This window comes from Gossypium arboreum, chromosome 13 (assembly GCF_025698485.1).
Source record: "Gossypium arboreum isolate Shixiya-1 chromosome 13, ASM2569848v2, whole genome shotgun sequence".
Classification (NCBI taxonomy): domain Eukaryota; kingdom Viridiplantae; phylum Streptophyta; class Magnoliopsida; order Malvales; family Malvaceae; genus Gossypium; species Gossypium arboreum.
In genome coordinates this window covers 194,758-218,391 of record NC_069082.1, presented here as the reverse complement: position 1 = coordinate 218,391, position 23,634 = coordinate 194,758, and the positions used below count along the sequence as shown (strand labels likewise).

The 23,634-nt window shown below is 29.7% G+C and overlaps 1 protein-coding gene across 1 annotated transcript; it reads right to left on the bottom strand.

Moving 5' to 3' along the window:
- Nucleotides 1-2,620: 2,620 nt before the first annotated feature.
- LOC108462343 (UPF0481 protein At3g47200-like) lies at nucleotides 2,621-3,712 on the bottom strand. Its single transcript, XM_017762305.2, has 2 exons — nucleotides 3,196-3,712; nucleotides 2,621-3,119 (listed from the first exon to the last, which is right to left on the bottom strand). Exons 1-2 carry the CDS (start codon nucleotides 3,650-3,652, stop codon nucleotides 2,827-2,829), a joined length of 750 nt encoding a protein of 249 aa, XP_017617794.2. The 5' UTR covers nucleotides 3,653-3,712; the 3' UTR covers nucleotides 2,621-2,826.
- Between the last annotated feature and the right edge of the window lie 19,922 nt (nucleotides 3,713-23,634).

Below are 23,634 nucleotides of genomic sequence, written 5' to 3'. Positions count from 1 at the left end.
ATACAGTGGATTGAACCAAAGCTACAAGATACAGTGGACTGGAAGGAGATTATCACCAATGAAGTCAAGACCCAGTAAGACCGGGCAAAATTGGCCTTTCATTATGTCTTTGCTCCATTCCCGTTACACAACAATGAGCAAAGAGGGGCAGCTGTACAGGCTAATTTTGGGCCAAACCCAATTACCCAAGCCCCTTAACCAATACAAAACAGCCTAATATCTAACCCAAACCCGAATGGCCCACTACAACCCATTCCAACCTAATACCCACCCTAATTTCATCAGCCCAACATCATCAAACAGCCCACCTAAACTAACCCATCGACCCTAGCCCATCTACAACCAAAACCCTAGCCCCATGTTCGGCTTCCACTTGTTCGACATCGACATTAGCCCATGCCTCAGCGCCAGCAGCCTCCCATGCCACCATCGCCCATGCCCGCAAAACAACAAACAACAAAGCAGACAAAAAGCGAGAAGAATGGCAAAAATAATAACAAAGTGTAGCAAAATAGGCTATAAGAAAGCCAAATGAAACATCAGAATCGGGGGATTTTCTTTTTACATCAATACAAGAACTAGATTTTAACACATAGACAGATTGAAATACATAGAAAAGATAGGAGAATAATACAAAACTCGGTGGCCAAAATCCCAGAATCAAAACCTTAAGGTAACCTTTTCCAATTTTTATTTTTGTTCTTATTCTCTAACCTATTTCTATTATATCTAAATATCTAAATAAATAAAAACTATATTTAAAGTATAAATAAACCAATAATAATAAAAAGCAAAAAAAAATTACCTTTCCTACCACTGCACGGCGTGGCTTTGCCAACGACAGACGGTGGTCCGGTGATCGTCCGTGACCGGACCCTGGCCGAGTCCCACCGAGCCCTCCCTTCTCCTCTTCTCTCTTTCCCTCTCTTCTTCTCTTTTTCTTGCTTTCTTCCCCCACAAATGATTTTTTTCTAAATTTGGGCTTATTTATAGCCCTCCGAAACGGCGTCGTTTTGGGGGCTGCACTTAAGCCCCAAAACGGCGCCGTTTAGGCCTTGGATCGGGTCGACCGACCCTAACCCGCCAGGATCCGCGTGTTTTTAAACGCGGAAGGGCTATTTTGTAATCAGCCCTTCCGCTTTTTCAGGTGTTTGCAATCAGATTTTTCTTGCTTTTAATTTGGACCCGATATTTAGCGTTCTTTGCAATCTGGTCCCCCACACTGCTGCGCATTTTGAGGAAATGGGATTATTACTGTCCTGACCCTCCACATTTTGCTCGCACGTTCAAATCGATCCTTTCTTTTATTTCTTTTTTAAATTAGCCCCATAACTTTGTTTTTGATTTAATTTTAGTCCCTTTTTTTTTTTTTATTTTTTGAATATCCATGTTTTTATTATTCTTATTCTTATTATTATTATTATTATTACTATATATTAGTATACATTTTTCTTTTATATGTGAATGTTGTATATATTTATTATAATATTATTTTTAATTATTGTATTTTAATATTATTATTATATTATATATACTTCTTCGTATTTTATTATTATTATTAGTATTATTATCATTATTCATATTAGCATATATATATTATTATATATATATATACACATTTCATATAGTATTATCTTTTTACTATTATATGTATTATTATCTTATTTATTTTCACTATTATTATTATTATTTTCATCATTATTACACGTATATGTATATATCTACGTAATATTATTAATAGGTGTTCCAACATTATTATTATGTATGTATATACATTCTAACACCGCATGTATATGATTCTATTTAATTGTTAGTCTTGTATACTAAATTCATACGTATATTTCTCAAGTCATTTCATGTATCCATTTTATTATTATATATGTATATAGGTAATAATTCTTTTTCAAAACTTCGTTTTAATCTTATGCATTATTTGTTTCGTTCCTTTCATAACATTGTTATATATATTGGCATATATATGTTCTTTAGATGCATGTGTTCCTCAATATTTATTTTATGTACATATGTAAATATTATGAATATATATTTAACATTACTAGTTATATATTTTTATTATCTTATACATCTTGCTAATACCACTAATATTTATATATACATATTTTACATATATACTCTTAATTATTTTCATGTGTATATTCATCGTATTCTCTTTGTGTTCTTGTATTCAATACTATATCACATTTAATCTTGCATGCATTATTAGTGTTTTCCTTCAATGTTACTGTCATACTTGTTATTTGTTTCAAATATATTTATAGCTCTTCCATTTATTTATTCTTACTGCATATCAACCTTGTTTCACATTATTTTTAAAATCCCATTCACGTTTTGCTAATTAATTTCAATAATCAAGGCAATATGCCGATTTAACATTAAGTCATCGAGTTCATCGCTATGTTGGGTGAACGTCAATTGGCTCGTGTTAAAGCGACATACCCTTCTCAAAAACCGGAATAAACCAAAATTTCTCGTCTTTTTAATCGGATTACGATTAAATTTTACGTTAAACTCGTATTTTTGAAAACTAAGACAACACGTGTTTATGAGATACCAAATTTTGAGCGTCGCGAGGGTGCTAATACCTTCCTCGCGCGTAACCGACTCCCGAACCCTAATTTTTCTCTGATTTTTAACGTAGACCTCAACTCGGCCTTTTCCTCGTCTTTTTAAAAGAAAATCTAATAGGTGTCCGATCACACCTAGAAAAAGGATTGGTGGCGACTCCTGGTTCATTCTAAAGCCAAATTTCAACTTCCAATTTTCTAAATCGCCACAATTTAGCGACCCGAATCCAAACTAAAATTTTTACGTCGCTACACTTCGAAACGTTTTCCTATGTTTGCGATTGTCTCCGCAAGACAGCAGCATCCGACCAATCACGCTACTGTCTATCTTCATTTCCTTCCCTGTCAGGAGCTCGTCACGTAACCGCTCCAAAAGGTGCGCATAATCTTTATTATCAGCTACATGTTTGCTCTTCTGCTTTATGTTTGTCATAAGGTTCTCAGCTACAAAGTCTGTGATTGATTTTTCCCATATTTCGGGATCTTTGGCTGAGCCAATCAATATCTTAAGCAGCTTGTACGGAAGTTGGTTTTCTAGCAAAACAAATCAAGTTGTGCAATTACCAAAAGATCAGCTTTGTATTCAACTTATCAAACTTGCCTTCCATACCATAGCGTACAGCACACAGCACTGCACAACCATCAACGAACAACATCCAAGCCAGCATTTCATCGTCATAAGCAGCAATGTCCTCCGGGTTATAACACTTCCTCAAATCACCTATCTCCGCCTTGACCTTGTCGAACAGGTCATCACGGTTAGTCTCGTTCTCATTCACGAAGAGAGCGGCGAATTTAAGCTTGGACTGCTCGGCACGCTGGAGCTTGGCGTTACCGTGGTGCAAAGGGCCGAGAGCTACCAGCCTTGGTTCGAAACATTTCTGAAAATCCACCATCTTATCGAGTAAGAGTGGTGAAACTCTTTGTATCAAAGGTTTGGTTGTTTGAGGAGGTGTTGAACCTTGTGCTTCTTGGTTCTGGACTTCATGCAAGGCTGAATCAAATTCCTTCATCTTTTCCTCCAGGAAATTCAATGGCTCTGCAGGCATTTCGATAATTGTATCCATTGGTTGGAGGTAAATCTACTAGGCATTAAAGACAAAGGTGAGTAGGCTTTATTTGTTACCAGGTATGGCTCCAAGTAGCTGAATGGTAAGCTTTATACTAAGTTTAATTTGTGTTTAATTGATCCCATCATCTTTGTACTTTATTATGGTAACAAGTTTGGCATATTACTATGCTTTCTACTTTTTGAAAGAGTGATTGTAAAGATGGAACATAGTAATTAAGATGGCAATATTTAAATTTGAATTTACTTAACATTTATTCTAATTGAGTGATGCAGACCTTGTAACCTACATAGACCTAAACTCCCATGGTGTTCCATATCATTATATAAATTATTACATAGTCGAATTATGAGAATGAAAGAACTCTGTAATTTCTTATTAGATTTCTTCATTTATGTACACAACATGTTTGTTCTATCAAGCTTAGGTCTTCAATCGTTATTCATTAAACAATGGTATGCTAGAAGTATTCGTGTTTAATATTCATGTATAATACATATTTAGATAAAAAATTAAAATAAAGGATATTTTAGATATACGAAAAACTCGAAAAAATTAAATATATTCGTATTTAATTCTTATATTTAAATTCGAGTAACATAAAAACATAGTATATTATAATTAAAGTAAGCACATGGCAGATATTACATATTAGCAATTGTTTCGTTCAATGGAAATTGTATTTATCTTTGCTTTCATTTAAAGGTAAATTACATTAGTAGTAATTCAACTATTATTAAAATTTGTTAATTTTACGATTTATATTTGAGATTTATAATTATCTTTGTTAATAATATTGTTTTGAAAGTTAATATCACGTTTTACTCTTAAGAGTACAATATACTTAACTATTTCACTCAACACATGTTAATAAAATAATGTAAATGTTGATAAAGGAAAAAAAGATTGTTTTAAGAAAAAGAAGATAAACATTGCAGCATATATAAAGTTTTTTTAAGCAATCAAAAACAAAAGGAGGAAAGGCTAAACGTGACATCTTAGTAAAGAATATGATGAATATATACTAAACTTGTCCATCTAAGTATGGATCGGGTCGGGAAGCTAATATGACCAAAGATAAAAAAAAAAAAAAAGAAGAAAAAAATAAAAATTATCCCTTAATTGTTTATATATATTTTTAAATTTTGCCCGTCTTTTAAAAAAAAAATTGATGAATTTTATCGTAATTTTTAAAATGGAGTCGAATTATTATTCTTTTAACGGGAATATTCACTAAAACTCTATATTATAAGGGTAAACTATATAAAAGGTCACTCAACTATGCCCGTTTTCTTATTTTAGTCATCCAACTTTTAAAAATTTTCAATTCAGACACTAACGTTTAAATTCGTTCCTGTTTTGATCACCCGCTGTTAAACTGATAAGGTTGAAGTAATTTCTAACTGGTATAATAGCACATTTAGTCCTTGATATATACTTACATATTTTATCAATTTGATCCTCAAACTTCTTAACCAAAGATTGTTCCTTTTAAAACAAAGGCACGTCACATCTATAAATTTGTAAAATCCAAAAAAAAAAAAAACTTATGGCGTATACAAAGGAGACAAAGGGAATTCTTCTGTTTTGGGATAGATATTCTACTTAAGCTGGATTTACCAGCAAAACGATCCTATTTGGAACCTCATTATTTGCATGGATTCTTGTCATCTAGGTTGTTTCTACCTGAACTCACGACTTTTGGGTTATCATTGTTCTATCATGCCTCTAATACCTCTAGGTTAGAGATTATGGGTAAGGGAACTGTTCCTTTGGCCAACATGATCAATAATTTAGTGAGGGATAGAGTGTAAGCTGATCAAAAGGTAATCCATTTACATTGCATGCTTTAAGTTTGTTGATGGGGGTTGCATATTTTTATATAAATATTGATAAATTATTATACATAGTTGAATTATGAAGATGAAAGAACATTGTAATTTATCGTTGAACAAAATATTTATTAGATTTCTTCATTCATGTATACAAACATGTTTGTTCTATCAAGCTCTGACCATTTATGGATTACTGCATTTTTCTCGAAGTCTTATCGATATATTTGTCGGTGGGCAATGGCTTTTTATTAAAGGAATGCATTATTATGTTATTTAACTCTTCATTTTGTTTGCAATATTCATGTTGACATTCATGTTCAACGTATATTTAGACAGGGGTGTAAGGTTTCTATTTTAACTCTTACACATAAATTATTTATGGTTATCTATAAAAATAGTCACTTTTGTTTGCCTCAGGTTACATTTTAGTCACTTATGTTTGAAATATTACGTTTTAGTCATTTATGTTATCATTTTATTACGAAGTGATCACTCTACCGTTAAGTTCCGTTATCTCTCTAACGGTAATCTTACCTGGCAGTCCAAGTAGATTTTAAGTGCCAACTTGGATTTCTAAATGGGATGAAAATAGATTTTTAATTAAAAATTTAATTAATTAAAATTTTTAAACCCAAACATTAACTAAAAAAACTGTTCATATCCTCTTTTTAATTTTTCTTCCATCTCTTCTTTTTTTAAATGTTTTTTTTTCTCATTTGACTGGAAAAACTATTATTAAGATCAAAATTGTTGAAATCAAATTGACTGCTTTATAAAGATGGATTCAATGGAAGGTTCAAGTATGTCTTCTTTGTATTCCTCTATCTCTTTTATTCAGTATTGAAAAATAAAATATTAGATTTTTTATTGTTTAATGAAAACCTTAAATTAAAATTCTTGATATTTTCTTCTACTTTTTGAAATTGTTTGTAAACATGTATTTTATTTTGTGTCAAGAGACATATCATAAAATGCAACCGAAATATGTTTCATTCAAGCTAATTTTAAAATTTTCAAAAAGGACTATTACTTTCACTATTCTTGTTCCTAATTATTATATTTTTTAGTTCTTTCACAGTTTTTGAATAATTAGTTTCTCAATCAAATTTTTTTTGATCTGAATCAACTTGTATGTTCACAATCTCTTTGTGCGTATTTCAGATTATTCTTTCTTATTGTTGATTTTAACTATTTTGATCTTAATAATAGTTTTTCCAGTCAAATGAAAAAAAAACCCCATTGAAAAAAATAAGAGACAAAAGAAAAATTAAAAAGAGGAGATGAACAGTTTTTTTAGTTAAGGTTTAGGTTTGAAAATTTTAATTAATTAAATTTTTTTAATTAAAAATTTATTTTCATCCCATTTAGAAATCTAAGTTGGCACCTAAAATCTAGTTGGACTGCCACCTACAATTACCGTTAGAGAGATAACGAAACTTAATAGTAGAGTGATCACTTCGTAACAAAATAATAACATAAGTGACTAAAACGTAATATTTTAAACATAAGTGACTAAAATGTAATCTGAGGCAAGTAAAATGACTATTTTATAGATTACCCATTATTTATTTATTTGCCTTACTTTAATTTAAGAGTTTTAATGGGAATTACGGTTAGGTAAAAGAAATATATATAATTAGTAGATATTAAATAAAAATAATATATTTTGGGTTCTCATTCATTTTACGATATTAACCTAGTCATGTTCAAATTGGGGTGGTATTCATCTAATAATTTTGACTCAAAGATTAGTACTTGGTTCAAATAACTAAGGAAGAAGTCCACTTTCATTTCTTCCAACGACTTGTTGGTAAAAATAATATAATTCTAAAAGTTAAAAACAATATAGGTAGAAATAAATTAGCTCATATTAATTATTTAAAAATATAGACGGGCTTAAACAAAATTTGAGACTCATTTTCATGTTGGACCAACATTAAATAATTATATTTAATATTAATATCATACATAAACTTGACTTGAACCTGACTCGACACGATCCATCAACACTTCGATATTGATATTATTAAGATATACAAAATAATAATAAGATTCCCACCCTCAATTCACGTTGGGTTAAATATATATATTTTCTAATTATAGAGTAAAATGTAAAGGTTGCAATATACTCTAAGTTATTGTATTATTCATATATTTAAAATTTAGTATTTATACTTTTATTTTCAATAATTTAATCCTCTATTTTTCGAGTTTAAAGATGTGGGCCTATTTGTTAACATTGTTAAAATTCATTTGTAAATTTTGTTGTGACAATTTGAAATTTTTTAAAAAGTATGCATATAAAACATGGCATTGTAATGGACTTAAATTTAATAAAGGATTTTAACAATGTTAACAATTTTAAAAGTTCACGTCAACGTTTTAATCGAATAAAGTATTTAGACTAATTAATGACATTATAAGAGTTGATGTACCAAATTATTTCAAAGTTGAATTATAGAGATTAAATCTCAAATTTAAGCAAAGTATAAGAATGAAAATTGAAAATAAACAATTGTTATATAATCTCAAAAGAAATAAAATGATTATAATTAAAATTTAACCATTATATCATTATGTAAAGAAAAGGAAATGAAATTTGATAGGTGTGTAACGACTCGAATTTTACCGTTACCGAAAAAGTGTATTTTCAGGTCTCTGTTTCTGAAAAACGGATTCGTAAATATTTATTAAAAATATTTACAAAGTAAAATGAGTGGTTAATTAGAGTTTAATTAAGTGAATTTAATTTAATTAAGAGTAATTAAGAAAAGGACTAAATTGAATAAGGGTAAAAGTTGAATTATAGATTAAAAGAAAATAAAAAGAAATTATACAAAAAGTATAAATTGAGGCGGTTTACCGTGAAGAAAATCTAAGATTTTTTTTATGTTTAGTATATTATTATATTATTATATTATTATATAATAAAGATATTTTATGTTTTAATTATATTATATTATATTATATTATATTATATTATATTATATTATATAAACTAAAGAAACAAAAGAAAGGAAATAGAAACAGAATGAAACGAAACAGAGAGCAGGGGAGAAAAAGAAAGAAAGAAAGGGAGAAAAGAGAAAATTGAAGGTTTGAAGCTTTAAGCTTTAATAGGTAAGTCAATCAAGCCATTTTTACTTAATTTTGATGTTTTAGAAGTTTTAGAACAAAGTTTTGATGAAATTAAGTTGATATTTTGAAAGTTATTAGATTTATAGATATTGTCCATGTTAAATAAAATGATGAATTAAGGGCTAAATTGATAGAAATTCAAGTTAGAAATGATATAAGGATTGAATTGTAAAGTGATTCATAAGTTTTATGCTTTAAGGACTAAAATGAAAGAATTTCGAAATTATGGTTTTATGATGAAAATTAGATAATTATGTCTAAGTTTGGTTAAAATTGAGTAGAAATAAAGTATGAATTAAGATAGAAAAGTAAGTGAATTTAGTTAGGATTAAATTGAAATTAAAGTAAATCAACATTTTGTACTAAGACTATTTTGGACAGCAGCAGTAGTCTAAGTTTGAAAAATTGCAAAAAAAATTTAGAAATTGAATTAGAGGATGAATAAAATATTTAATTAAATCTTATTGAGTCTAGTTTCTTATAGAAGAAACGGTATAAGCAATTGAATTGTAAATTATGAGATATAATGAATTTTGTGAGACAAGGTCAGAATAAATTCGGGTTTCCCTGTTCTGACTTTGGAAAATCACCAAAAATTGAAGAAAAATAATTAGAGGTTTAAAGTTATATGTTTAGAATTCCTAATCAGTCTATTTTCAGGAGAAATTAACGGGAATATTATCCGAGTTCTGCACTGTGAGATAATTAATTTTTAGTGAAGAAGGGACGAAACTGTCAGACAGCAGAATAGGGGTGAATTTAAAGAATAAACTGTACTTAATGGCTAATCCAAAAATTCTGGAAATTTTATTGTAAGAAGATTTGTAAGTCTAGTTTCAGGAAAAATTAGCAGATCTTAATTTAGAATTCTGTAACTCAAGATATGAATTAGTAATGTATTAATGATTATGAATTGTATTAATTTCGTAGTCAATGTGGTACCGGAAATCTCGGCTAAGAAAGGACAAGACAAAGTCAATGGGTGTTAACTCTAAAATTACGGTTTGTATTTCTATAATCCGAACTTAGTCATTATTTATTATATTTATATACATATGGCAATTGTTAGTGATTGAATTATGATGTTTTACAATTGAAATAGATTGATTTTAGTATGCGATGAATTTATCGAATTTATATTGATTGAAATTATTTTGATTGAAATTATATTGATTGAATTATATAATATATATGACTTATGTAGAAATTTGAATATTGAATGAATGTTATATTGAAAATATATTGATTGGAAATATGAGGAAATTGATATGAATATATGAGATTGTGATATTTAAATATTTGGTATTGAAAAGTGAATTGAATTGTATTGAATTATGCATTAATGTGCATAATTGAAATATATTTGTTGAATTGAATGAAATTGTATGAATTGTGAAAATGGGTAAATATGTGTAATTATCGGAATGAGATATTGATGAAAGAATTATTAAATTGAGAAAGTGAATGAAATACCCTATTAACTAGTCGGGCTGAGTCGGATATAGTTGGCATGCCATAGGATATGGAAGTGTACGGGATTTGCCGGCTTTACCGATCAGGCACTTTATGTGTCGTATTTCAGGCACCTCGTGTGTCGTATCAAGCACCTCGTGTGTCGTTTTAGGCACTTTATGTGCCGTATATTGATAAGGTACTATGTACCATTTTAGGCATAATGTGCCGTAGTGGTGTGTTTGGGTTGGAATCCTGTATCCGTCAAAGTCCGGGTTTGTTAATAGGGGTAAATAAGTGAAAGATAAATCGAATAAATTTGATTGATCAAGCTATTGAAATGAAACGAGAAATTGAATTGAGAATTGAAAATTTAGATATGAAATTGAAAATATGAACCAAAGGTTCATGAAATGATTGGAGTTCGAATTGATGATATATGATACCACTTGATGAATTGAAATGTGATTTGAGATATATGAATCGTATGTATATACTGAAAGCTATCAGTGATAGTAAGTTGATATGATATAAATGAAATTGACTGTTATTGAAATGAATTAAAATGGAATATGATTGATAAGTGTATAGTTGAATATAGTTTAATGATATTGAATTGTGAATAAATTGAGGAAAGCTATACCGAATAGTAAGTGAAAGAACGGAGTAAATAGTAATGGATTTATTTAAGAATTGAACAATTATGTTATTGTGTTTATTATATGAACTGTATAAAATTTATATGGTAAGTAGTTGAAATTTATCTATGAATAAATAATTGCATAATTGTAATTGTTATTATGATCTTGAGTATTTGTTATATTATTAAATGTTCGGATTATAGAAATACCACTGAGTATACCATACTCAGCGTACGGTTTGTTTCCGTGCGCAGGTTAAGTAAAGATGGTACGTTGAATCAGTATCCTAGGACGATCCCGAATTCATTAAGGTAAAGTATGCTGAGTATTGATAATGGCATGTACCTAGGATGTTTAATGAGAGTCATTTAGGTTGTAAAAGTATTGATGAAATAAGTAAATTATGGTTGGCAACGGTATATAGTATGAATTTTGAAATTTACTAAAAATTCGTAGTGATTCTAAATTAGTTCCGAATTGAATTTACTGTTCATATTGGATCGCAAGGGCCCATTAAAGGGACTACATCTTAAAACTAGGATGTGTGTGAATATTTATTTTAATTAATGACCGGAATTGGACTGTACTGACTGGTAATGTCTCGTAACCTTATTCCGGTGACGGTATAGGGTTAGGGGACGTTACAAGGTGTCAAGTAAGAAAGGCCTTAGGCCTTCCTTTTATAAAATAATAATGTATTAATGTAATTATAAAATTATATTAATGCTTTTTTAAGTTATAAATTTGGGTTTTTATTTTTGAGTTTTGCATTAGCTCATTCTTTGACCTAATCCAAATCAACCTTAAATTAGGCTCGGTTCGAATTTTTTTGAGCTTGAATTTTGTTGGATTCGAAATTTCCTCAACTTATGTTTTCTCAAACTTGAACTTTTCTAAACTATAATTTTCTTAGACTCTGATCATTACATCCTCAAACTTTTTAAGCTCAGATCACTTCAGGTTTGTTTTTCACCTTTACCTAGTTGATGCCTTTGGTGCATCCAAAAATCTTAAAAAATCATATTTACTATTCAAACTTGTAAAAAAAAAATTGATAGTAAAATAAGTTAGACCATCCGTTTTTTGATTTAATTGATTGGATAAAATCAACCATATACTGAATATGAGCTCCTATGATTGGTTTGGTGGCCAAATACTATTGAATATTATATATATATTGAATAAAAATTTGATATCTAATAACGTACCTCTCCATGGTGGATGTCGTAACCATTTTTTTAGAAAACGGGAATCGACTTGGATTTTAAAAAAACGAAAATGAAAAATGGGGAGTCGCCACCAATCCTTTTTGATGAGGTGTGATCGGATCACCTTAAATTAATCATTTTAATAAAAATTAAGATTTATCAAAACGATAAGTTTTGGTTTACAAAAATCAGAAAATGAGCTCGGGAGTCGGTTACGCACGAGGAAGGATTAGCACCCTCGATACGTCCAAAATTGGTACCTGGTTGATTAATTAGTGTCTTAGTGTCGAAGATTAAAAACTTGAAAGTCTTTTGAAATACGATCCCTTTTTTATAAAAAGTTCAAGTGTTAAAGACCTTCTCGTCTCGAAATATGAAATGTCACATCCAGTGAGTTAGGACACGACATCTTGAATTTTTAAGAGTAAACGAGAAAAATCAAAACCCAGAAAGTTAGGGTACGTTTTCCCGAATTCTCAAACACCGAATATTGCCTTTGTTTTAAAACAAATTCATATTTCGAGGTGACAAAATGTCATACCCGGTAAGTTAGGGCACAACATTTCGTACTTCCGAGAATGAGCATTTTCAAAACTCGTATAGCAATTTAAAAGAGTATTCCGTTATTTAGATTAAATGAGAAAAATCGAAACTCAGTAAGTTAGGGCACGATTATCTCGAATTACCAAATACAGAATATCACTTTTATGAAAGAATTATTTTAAGGCATTGAGTAAAAACATAATGTAATTTATAGTAATATATAAAAGCGATTATGATATTAATAATAACGTGTAATAATGAATGACAATAACAAGCAATTATAAAAGATGACATAAAAGCAAGGTTAGTAATATGTAAATATAAACTAATTCGTGAGGGAAGTGAAATGGTCGAACACACAAGCAAATAGATAAACAAATAAATAATGGCAAAATAAAATGACAATTATAGCGATGATAACGATATAAAAGTATATACATATGTGTATTAAGGTACATACGTAGTAATGAGAAATATGTAAAGGAAATATATATATATAATAATAGTACAATATTAAAAGATATATATGTATAGTATATATAAAAATGTATACGTAATAAAATTACATAGTATATATATGTTAGTAATACTAATTATGATGATACAAATAATGAATGATTTAAGGTTTGAAAGAATTTACAAAGGTATAAATAAATAGGTGACGAAACGATAATAATGAGAATAATGATATATATAAGTGACATAAGTACGCTAAAATACGTATATATATATATATATTAAATTAGTTAGTATAAAAACAATAGCGTATAGGTAATTACATATAAAAAGTTATAGTAATAAAAGTAATAATGCAATAGTGATAATAAAGAAAGGTATAATAGTAATTATAGTAAAATTGCAAAAATAATGATAATAATAATAAAACATTACATAAATATATGGAAAATAAATATATGATAATATCAAATGTATATACATAACATGTACGTGTAATACAAAACAAAATATACACATAATATATTAAAACATATACATGACATACATAATATACATGATAGAACATAATATGATATTTACAATATATAAAAACTATAACAAAATGATATACACGATATAATATTAATTTACATGGGCATAATATGAAGTATAATATACAAATATATATTAAAAGTATGTATATATGACACAAATGTATTAACAAAACAATAATATCAAAAACTAATAATAATAATATATAAATGTATACGTATATATGTTAAAGATATATAATAAAACATATATTAATATTAATAATAAATATAGAGGTAAGAATAGACATAACAAAATGTACATAATAGAGTATTTGAATATGTATACATGAAACATATATTAGGAACAATAATAATATATATATAACAACTATAAAATATATATATGTAATATTAATTTAAAAAATGTCTAAATAATAATAAAATATGCTAAAAATAATAATACAAGAATGGTAAAATAGAATAATGAATAATATTAAAATAATAAAGAGTAAAAAATAATATAGAAACAAGATTAAATATGAAAAAGGACTAAATTCAAACAAATATTAAGTTTTAAATGATTTTAAAATAAATATGAAAGAAGGACCCTTTGAATGCGCAAGCGATCAGCAGAGGATCAAAAGGGTAATTTACCCGAACCTTTAAAACGGCGTCGCAGGAGGGAGGATTAAATCACAAAATGTGATGAATTTTGAGGCCAATTTGAAAGAAATAAAAAGCTAATTGCAAAACGTGTAAAAAGCGGAAGGACCGCGCGCGCAATTAGACCATCATACGAAAATGCGCAGATCCTGAGGTGAGTCGGAGCCGGGTCTTGGGTCAAGATAGCTAAACGACGTCGTTTGGGCCTATGGAGTAAGGCCCAAAACGACATCGTTTCTAAATGCCTATAAAAGCTAAAATTTTTCTAAAAAATTTCATTTTTACACCATTCTTAAAAAAAAACTGAGAGCTCCTCTCTGCTCTCCGGTTAGGGGGGGAATCGGGGCTTCAACCGCCGCCGTGCCGTCTGCAGTGCCGGCCACAGTGCACGGTGGTTGGAGATCGAAAAGGTACATTTTTTTTATATATTTTATATGTATCTATAATATGTATATATATATGTTAATACTTGTCAAAGATTCGAAAAAAATGAAACAAGAACACGAAAATAATAAAACTATCACCTTAGATTTCAAACTTTGCTCTTGTGTTTGAACTGTTTTTCCTTGCTTTTTGATATTGCTAGATTTTTTAGCTTCTTTGCTTGTGTTTTAAAACCTAAGACTATTTTTTCATTACACCAAAGGCCGAATGTACAATGGTTTTTTGATTTGGCCTTTTATAGGCATTTTTTCTACAACTTGCTTCTTGTTTTCTGTCTTGTCTCGTTAATGCTTGCAGGTACAGCTTTGGGCGGTGGCATAGTGACGAGGGCGGTGGCTGCAGCAGGCAGGAGGTGGCAGACGGCCAGAGGGTCCTAGGTGAGGCTAAGTGGGATTAGGGTTTTCTTTTTTTGATTTTCTTTGGGTTGAGTTAGTGTTTTGGGCTAAGTTTTGGACTAAGGGTTTTGGGTTTGTATTGGATTTTAATTGGGTAGTTGGGTTATGTTTATTTGGGCCCAAAATTGGGCTTGTACAGTGGAAGTCACTTAATTAAAAAAGTTATTGTTAAAATCGATGTTATGTGGGTTTTTCTATTTATACTGCCGATTGGAAGCTTTCTTTCTCATTGTCTTTTACAGTTTAGTCTTTTTTCATGAAACAACTTTGGATGTCACGAATTTGCGAATCAAAATTCAAACAACTTTTTTTTGTCTAATTTTCAACACTGACCATCTGATCGACTTAGATCTAAGGTATGTTCTACTACTTGTCGATGAAAACTGATTCATCGTACTGACCGCTGAATTGTTAGTTTGAACTCGCTTGCGAAACTTTAAAAAAAACTTAACAGCCTAGTGACTTAAATAAATTTTTTTGAATAGTTCAATGATTTAAATAAAAACTTTTGAATAGTTTAGTAACCATATTGTAATTTTTTTTAGTTAAGTGATTAAAACGAAAACATATACATAATTTATTGACTAATGGTGTAGTTCACCCTGTAACACCCCTATTCCGTAACCGTCGCCGGAATAGGACAAGGCGTTACCGAAAATTAGAAAACAGATCTTAACAGTAAAATTTTGAACGTTCTCTTGAAATAAAGATTATTTATTTAAATAAATGCTAGACACAACCAGAGATTGAATTTCAAACTTATAAAGTTAAACATCCAAAAGATGCCATATTCGCATGGCTTAAATACGTTAACCAAAATATCCTTCCACTATTAGTCTATTCTATACATGCCTTAAACCTTAATGATATACAAACTTTATCTACTCACATGATAACTCGATAGTGTGATGAAATCTCCTCGACTTCCAACCCAAGCAATTTCTCTGAAGCCCTATAGACATAGGAAAAACACACAGAGTAAGCTTTGAAAACTTAGTAAGCCTTAAGCAAATAAATCATTTCAATGATTATGGAAATTCCATATCACTAATCCGAATTGAAAAAAAAAATCTCAATTACATATACATTCATAGTACTCTTAAGTTCATACAACCTTATTAAGTAGCTTCACTTATTTATATTTACAAATAACTTATGATCATGATTTTAAATTCGTGTGATAATTGTCAATTCATTCGTATGAACAAAACTTGCACATATCTATTACATACCAACCAAAACATGTCATACTTTCCATGTTTGATTCATGGAACCACAAGGTCACATGTCAAGCACATATAGCATATATTTATCTGTTATTTATCACGTCTCATTTTCACATGGACTACATACATCTGACCAAGTTTATTCAATGTTCACAACATAATCACATAATCACTACAAGCTGTCTTTCTGAGCAACAGCCACTAAATTATTTATAACTGGAGCTACAAAACTCCAAATCATGTGCCGTTAATTTTTCCTGAAAATAGACTCATATATCTTATATCCCTAAAATTTTCAGAATTTTTGGTTTGACCAATCAATACCATATTTTTCTTAACTTTTCCCCTGTTTCACTATTTGACTAATCTGACCATTCTTCACTATAAATCAGATTTCTCATTGTACAAAATTTACAATATGTTCTTGTTTATTTCATTTGAAACTAGACTCATTAAGGAGTCTAATAATATAAATTTTATCTTATAATCATCATTGTACAATTTAAAATGATTTTCTAAAAACAGAACAGGGGATTTCAAAGTCATTTTGACTCTATCTCACGCCACTTCAAATATCTCATTATCTACAATTCTTTTGCTTACACGGTTTCTTTTATAAGAAACTAGACTCATTAAGCTTTAATTATATAATTTATTCATCTTCTAATTCAATTTCCACAATTTACGGTTATTTTCCAAAATCACACTACTGTTGCTGTCCCAAGCAGATTTATTACAAATTTGCTCTTTCACACATTCCTTGCATTCAAATTATTTAAACATGTATATCATGTCATTCAAGATCGAACTCATATAACATAGGCATTAAAAATGCTTCACTATCAACTTTAGTTCAATTAAAATGAATAAAATACAATATCATATTCACATTTAATTTTCCATAATCGTAATCACCTAAAAATAAAATCATATACTTCCACAAACCTTTCCACAAGGACCAAGTGTTTATATTTGAATATAAACATAGAATCACTTCACATAACTTCACACATTTACCGAATGTATCACGATCACATTTATAATCATAACACTTATTCACAGATGCATCACTTTATACATTTATAATTTAATTCAAATCAAAATCGCATACGAGTACATGATACATACCTGGCCAACTTAATATGTAATACACTTTCAATTTGTCATCTTAGTGTAGGATCTTGTAATTGTATACTTTTATCAAATTCATCGGCACTTGGCCTGCTAGGTATAAAACCGAAATTATATTACCAGACAAAGCTCGGAACTTTAGCCGGATACATTTCCAACACGAAGCCTCCAAAGACGAAGCCTGCGGGACTTTAGCCCGGATACATTTCAAAGACGAAGCTCGGGACTTTAGCCTGGATACATTTCCAGTGTCTTGAATATTTATTCACATGTTAACACATTTCACATAACATATCACATTAGTAATTCAATTGCGTCATTCGAATATAAGCACAAAATGTACACCTACCCTTTAACTTTCGGTTCAATAATCATACACAAAGAACACATACTCTTTTCACTATCCCAGTTTCACTTTTAATAACCATTCGGCTATATGCCATATTCACAAATTATTTCACACACAACCTCGATCAAGTAGGAACAATAGTCACAATTCATCTATTATACAAATATCCCATTCCTTGACTTTATTTCATAATAGCTATTCGGTCATCACATATATGCCATTCAATTCACATTCGACTTTATACAAACAAGTACAATAAAATTGTATACACATATTACACACTTTCACATCATTACTTAATAGTCATTCGGCCACATTATATAGATAAATCATCCATTTCATATTCGGCATTATAGCCTAAATTCAATATACTTATTGCAAATCGAACTTGTAAAGGTCAAATAATTACTTACCATATTATATAAAATCTTAAGCGCGCAATAAATCAAATTTAATTACTTAAGGACTTACCTTGAATGTCATTGCACAATTACGGATTGATTAATCAACTACTTTTGCTTTCCCCCTTTCCGAATTTAGCTCCTTTTTCTCTTGAGCTTAATTCAAACAAACAAATAAACATTTATTCACCTTAATCCATCTCATGATCGAATGCCTTTAAGCTTAATAATAAAAATCCTTTAACAAAGTAACACTCAACCAAAACAAATTCGATTATACAACTATATAATTTAAAGCATCAATTATGCTTAACTAAACGTTAAGCTATAATCGAATCACTCGTACATATTTATGGTCAAACATAGCAAGAAAACTAAATAGGCTTTACTAGCCACACTTAGTTCAATTATAACATAACTTCACTTACTTATATGCACATTCGCAACTTGATAATTAAGTTAATATCATTGTATCATAACTCAACATTTATCAATATGTCATTAGCAAAATATGCTCATGTCAAATTTACTCCCAATCACATCTCAAAATTCAACAAGCTTAGAACTCATTTAATAATTAAATTCCATTTCAAAGCATCAAAACATTATCAAATGTATACTCATCCTAAATGACCGAATGCACATTAACTAAGCACTTAACAATTTTCTTTAGCCATTAAACTCATTCGGCAATGATAAGGACAAATTTAACAAACCTTAAATTTAACTTATAATTGTACATATCTCATTCAAAGCATCCACACCAATTTATTATCCAATCAACCATAGCGAAAACCTATCATACAATTAAAACCCTTGTTCAAATTATTATTCACTATAATACTATGGCGAATCCTCAATTAGCTAACATAGCCTCTTGTATTCAATCTAAACACGTATATACAACCTAAATCCTCTTTTAACACATAATTCACTATCTTGGATCTCATTTTCTAACTAATTTAACTTAGTCCAAAGTCAATGCTATTTGAGCATTAAGCTCATGTTCTTTTCATTATTAAGCAAGTATTATAACTCAACTAACTTCATTAGCCGACTACTCAAGCTCATTTGAGCCACATATAGTAATTTAGTTTGTTCATACTCAATTAGAAACATTTCTCCTTACAAATTATCAAAACATACACAATGTAACCCATTGAGCTCATGACCGAATGCTTCATGCATCACAAACACAAAATCATACACATGGGTCATGTTAGAGCTTCAAAACCAATTCAATTTCTCAAAATCCAAAGAAAAACATATGAAATCATACCTTAATTCCCAACACAAGATGGCGAATGCCTTAGATGTTCTTTCTTCCATTTCTTGTTTAGTTTCGCAAAAGGGAGAAAAAAATGAGAAACTTTGTTTTTATCACCCTTTTTCTATTATTAATTCATGGTTTTCTAATATAAAACTATTTAATATTATTTCACTAATATACAATACACAAAATGCCAAATTTTTCATCATAATTAACGTCCACTATAATCATAGTGGTCCATTTGACATGCAAGTCCTCTATGATGCTATCCAAATACAATTCGGCCACTTCAACTTTTACCTATCACATTTTATGGTTTATTAATTGAGTCCCTTTTATAATTTGACATCCAAATAACAAAATTAAAGCATCAATTTTTTATTTTAATTTATTATTATTATATTTTTTTCACACATGGAAATTCACATAATAAAACATAGAAATTAATTTAATCATTTCTTATTAATTAAACACCCAAACGATCACATTTTCATTTAAATCTTGACATATGCTAATTCACATATAATGAACACAAATAATAATAATTAATTATTTTTCTGACTCAGTTTCGTGATTCCAAAACCACCATTCCGATTAGGGTCTAAAACGGGTTATCACACATCCATTTATTTTTACATATGTTTTTATAATAATAAAATTTAAAAAGGAAAGAAAGGAGTTTGATTTAAAATTTATAATTAAACAGATGAATTACCTTATTTCGGTTAAACAAAAAAATTTCTAGTTCTCTCTAATATTTTTTTTTGGCAAAGGGACTACTAAATTACCTTAAATTTCAAGTTTTCTCATTGAAGGGAGATCGGACTCTCTCTTGAGAGAAGTCTTTGAAATGTCGTCTGTCGGGAGTCAACGAATTCCTCAACGGTTAAGGTCTTGTGTCTAGGAGATCTATGCTTAGTTTTATCCATCGGGTTTTGTCTCTCAACTCTGCAGAAAGCTCTAATGGGTTCACGGAATGGAAGCACCCCAAGTGGTACATACCATTTTTGCCCACTAATGCTATATAAGGGCATGGGTACCCCAAGCATAATACCTCCATTATTGAGATGTTCGTCAGCTCCTGACAAATAACACTTTGAAGACTTCTCCGAAGAGAGAATCCGACCTCTCTTCAACTCTCGTATTTGAATTTGAGTTCTTGATCCCTCTTAAAAATGTCATTTATGGGATATGAGTTCTCTTCATATAAATACAATTTGCCTTACTGCACTAGTGAATTCATTTTTATTATTTCTTATTAAAAAAACATAATTCATGTATCGGTTCGTCCTTTAGAATGCCTAGGGCTCTTTACATTCTTGAGAACCTAAATGATAAAAGCCACACGGGCTCACATTTTCTGAATTGTGATACGAAAAACAGACCAATTGGAGCAAAAGTCAAGCTTCTAAAGTTGTTGTCAAGGTCGACAACATAGACTTTAATTTGCATGTAAAATTTTCAAAACTAGACAACAACAATTAATCAGGCAATTATATATATATATATAGTCCTCTTTTTATTATGCTTTCTAATTTCAACGATAAAGAAACACAGGATCGGTTAATTTATGCAAAAGAGATTAGCATGTTGTGCAAAAGTGAAGCAGCTGATATCTTTATTGTTGGATTTACAGTGAGCAGTGCATAATAAATGGAGAAAAATGATAACAGCTCAACTAAACTCTAGGCTGTGTAATTAATTTTTTTTTAGATTTTAAATTGTATTTCTCAACAATGTGATTTCTATTATTCTAACATGAGTTCTAAATGTATAGTATATATATTGTTTTTCTAAAGTGAGAGACAGCCAATTGCTTTCATTTGAGTGATGCATGCATCTCACTTTAATTTTTCAAAAATTGCTAATTTCTTCGCACGCGGTTGTTGATAGGATAATCAAACTAGAGTGATAGAGTGATGATTTTGTCAAAAGAAATAACCATGCAAATCATATATTGATTAGGGATCATGTTATAAAGTTAATTACCGACTTTTTCGTTAGAGAATTTAATGCATTCTTAGTCTTGGTACGTCATGGTATGTATTTAATATCACATGCATTGACAACGTTTGAAAATTACACATCAAATGTGATAAGGCCCTCCTGGCCCTCTTATCGCTGCCCCTGACTTCATCCCATTGTACAAAAATTGTAAACATCGATGCTTATCGACTTCCGCCTTTAAACGAAGCATTGGTCTTTTCAAGTTTATGTTTTTCCATATGAGTTGCAACTATACTTGATCGACGGCATTGAACGTAGACAGTTGAAAGGGGTGGCATCCTGATTGCATTGTGAATAGTACTATGCAAACTCCACTTGTAACAAAGAAAAATTCATTGTTTAGGTTTATCTCTACATATATGGTGGGTTGCATATAGATACTCTCTTTAAGATAGTCATTCAAGAATGTTGTCTTAACATTCATTTGTCATATCTCGTAATCAAGAGTCATCATAGTGAATAATAATATACAAATCGACTTGAGCATAGAAACCAGAGAGAAGTTTCTTCATAATCAATACATTCTTTCTAAGTATACCCCTTTGCTACAAGTTTGGTCCTGTGAATTTCCAATTTTTCATCTGCATTTCTTTTCTTCTTGTAAATTCACTTACACCCTATGAGTTTTATCTCTTCTAGTAAGTCTATAAGTTCCCACATTGTGTTGTATTTCATAGAATCTATCTCAACTTTCATAACTATTTCTTAAAACTTGGAATCAACATTTTGCATCACTCCGTCAAATGTGAGTAGATCATCATTTTCCTGTTTAATAGACTCAGTTTTAAAAACACTTCCGTCAAATTGGAAAAACTGAGGCCTACAAGAGACCCTCCCACTATGATGAAACTCCCTAAGTTGCTAATCTTTTGTAGGTCTACTATTAAGATCTGGATCCAAAACCGATACTATAGGTCTACTATGAATGATTTTAACGGAATTAGAATTGAGTTGCGAAAATTATTTAATTAGAAAATTAATTTATTAATAAGTTATGACAAACAATTATAACACATTTATTTATAAATAAATTGACTATTTTTATAATATATGATGTGGACACGTAAATAAGTTATGTACATACTTTTTGGCCATAGTTTTTTATGTCCATAAATAAGTTCTCCATACTTTTTTGTCATAACTTAAACTTGTATAAAAATAATTTTTTAAAGTTAAATCATGTATGCAGGGGCGAAGCCAGAACAATTTTTTAGGGGGGCCCGAATGAAATTTTAATTTTTTATAGTTTATATCTTTATAATTTGTAAAGGATTAAATTGAATTTTGATAATTTTGGGGGGGCCAAAGTACAGTTTTGCCTTTGCTAATCTAAAATTTTTAAAAATTTTAAGGGCCTAAATAATAATTTTACATTTTAGGGGGGCTAGGGCCCATGCCAGCCCCTTGGCTTCTCCCTTGCATGTATGGATGTTTGGAAAGCTATAGGGTAATTGGATTTCGATGTAATTACTCCAATTCTCACTCCTTCTAAAGAATTAGAAAGTGTGATTGAGGTGCTTTAATTACAACTAATTCAGTAGAACGCACAAATAACAATAGTTACCTATATATGTCATATATATATGTAAAATTACAAACAATTACACTCAAATTCAATTATTAAATGACTTTATAAACACTTTATTATTGGATTTAGTTACAAAAAGTATATGATTTTTTGTTTTGTTTTGTTTTTGTATTTAGAAACTAGAGTGTATTAAAATTGAGTTGTATTATTATGGAGCAGTTTTAAAATTTGTGTCCAGCATTTATAATTTTAATGGGTCTATAGAATACGGTGTATTAATTATTGAGCTCTCTTCAGTAGATACTTAAGATATTAAAAAAAATATTGAGTTGTATTATGGATAAAATTTGTCATGATCAAAGGGATAAAAAATTAGCAACTCAAGAATTGAAAATATGGAGGATAAACCTTGGTGGATGCTCGATTGAGTCATTTTCTTATGTAAAATCCCATAAATATAAATACGATAATCGAACTGCTTAAACAATTTTTTCATTTTTTTTATATTTGATGTATTCATCTCGAAATGTTATTCAACAGTGTTGCAATGCTCCTAACAATACCACAAATGACTAGAACCTTCAAATAATAACTCGGTATTGATGATAAGCATGTATGCACTCGTTAATTTTATTTTGTCGTTATAATGAGATTGGAGAAGAATCGAAATTGAAGCAAGCACCACCAAGATTGTTGCACACATGATGATAGTGATATATTTAGTGGGGGAAAACAGCCTTTTGAGGAGGTGATCTAGGTCCTACGTTCTGTATGTGA

What these genes read in the sequence shown, in the direction of transcription:
- LOC108462343 (XM_017762305.2), bottom strand. Translation starts at nt 3,652, where the DNA reads ATGGATACAATTATCGAAATGCCTGCAGAGCCATTGAATTTCCTGGAG. An exon ending in GCTGTGTGCTGTACGCTATG is followed by an intron (nt 3,120 to 3,195) that starts GTATGGAAGGCA and finishes TTGTTTTGCTAG; the next exon opens with AAAACCAACTTCCGTACAAG.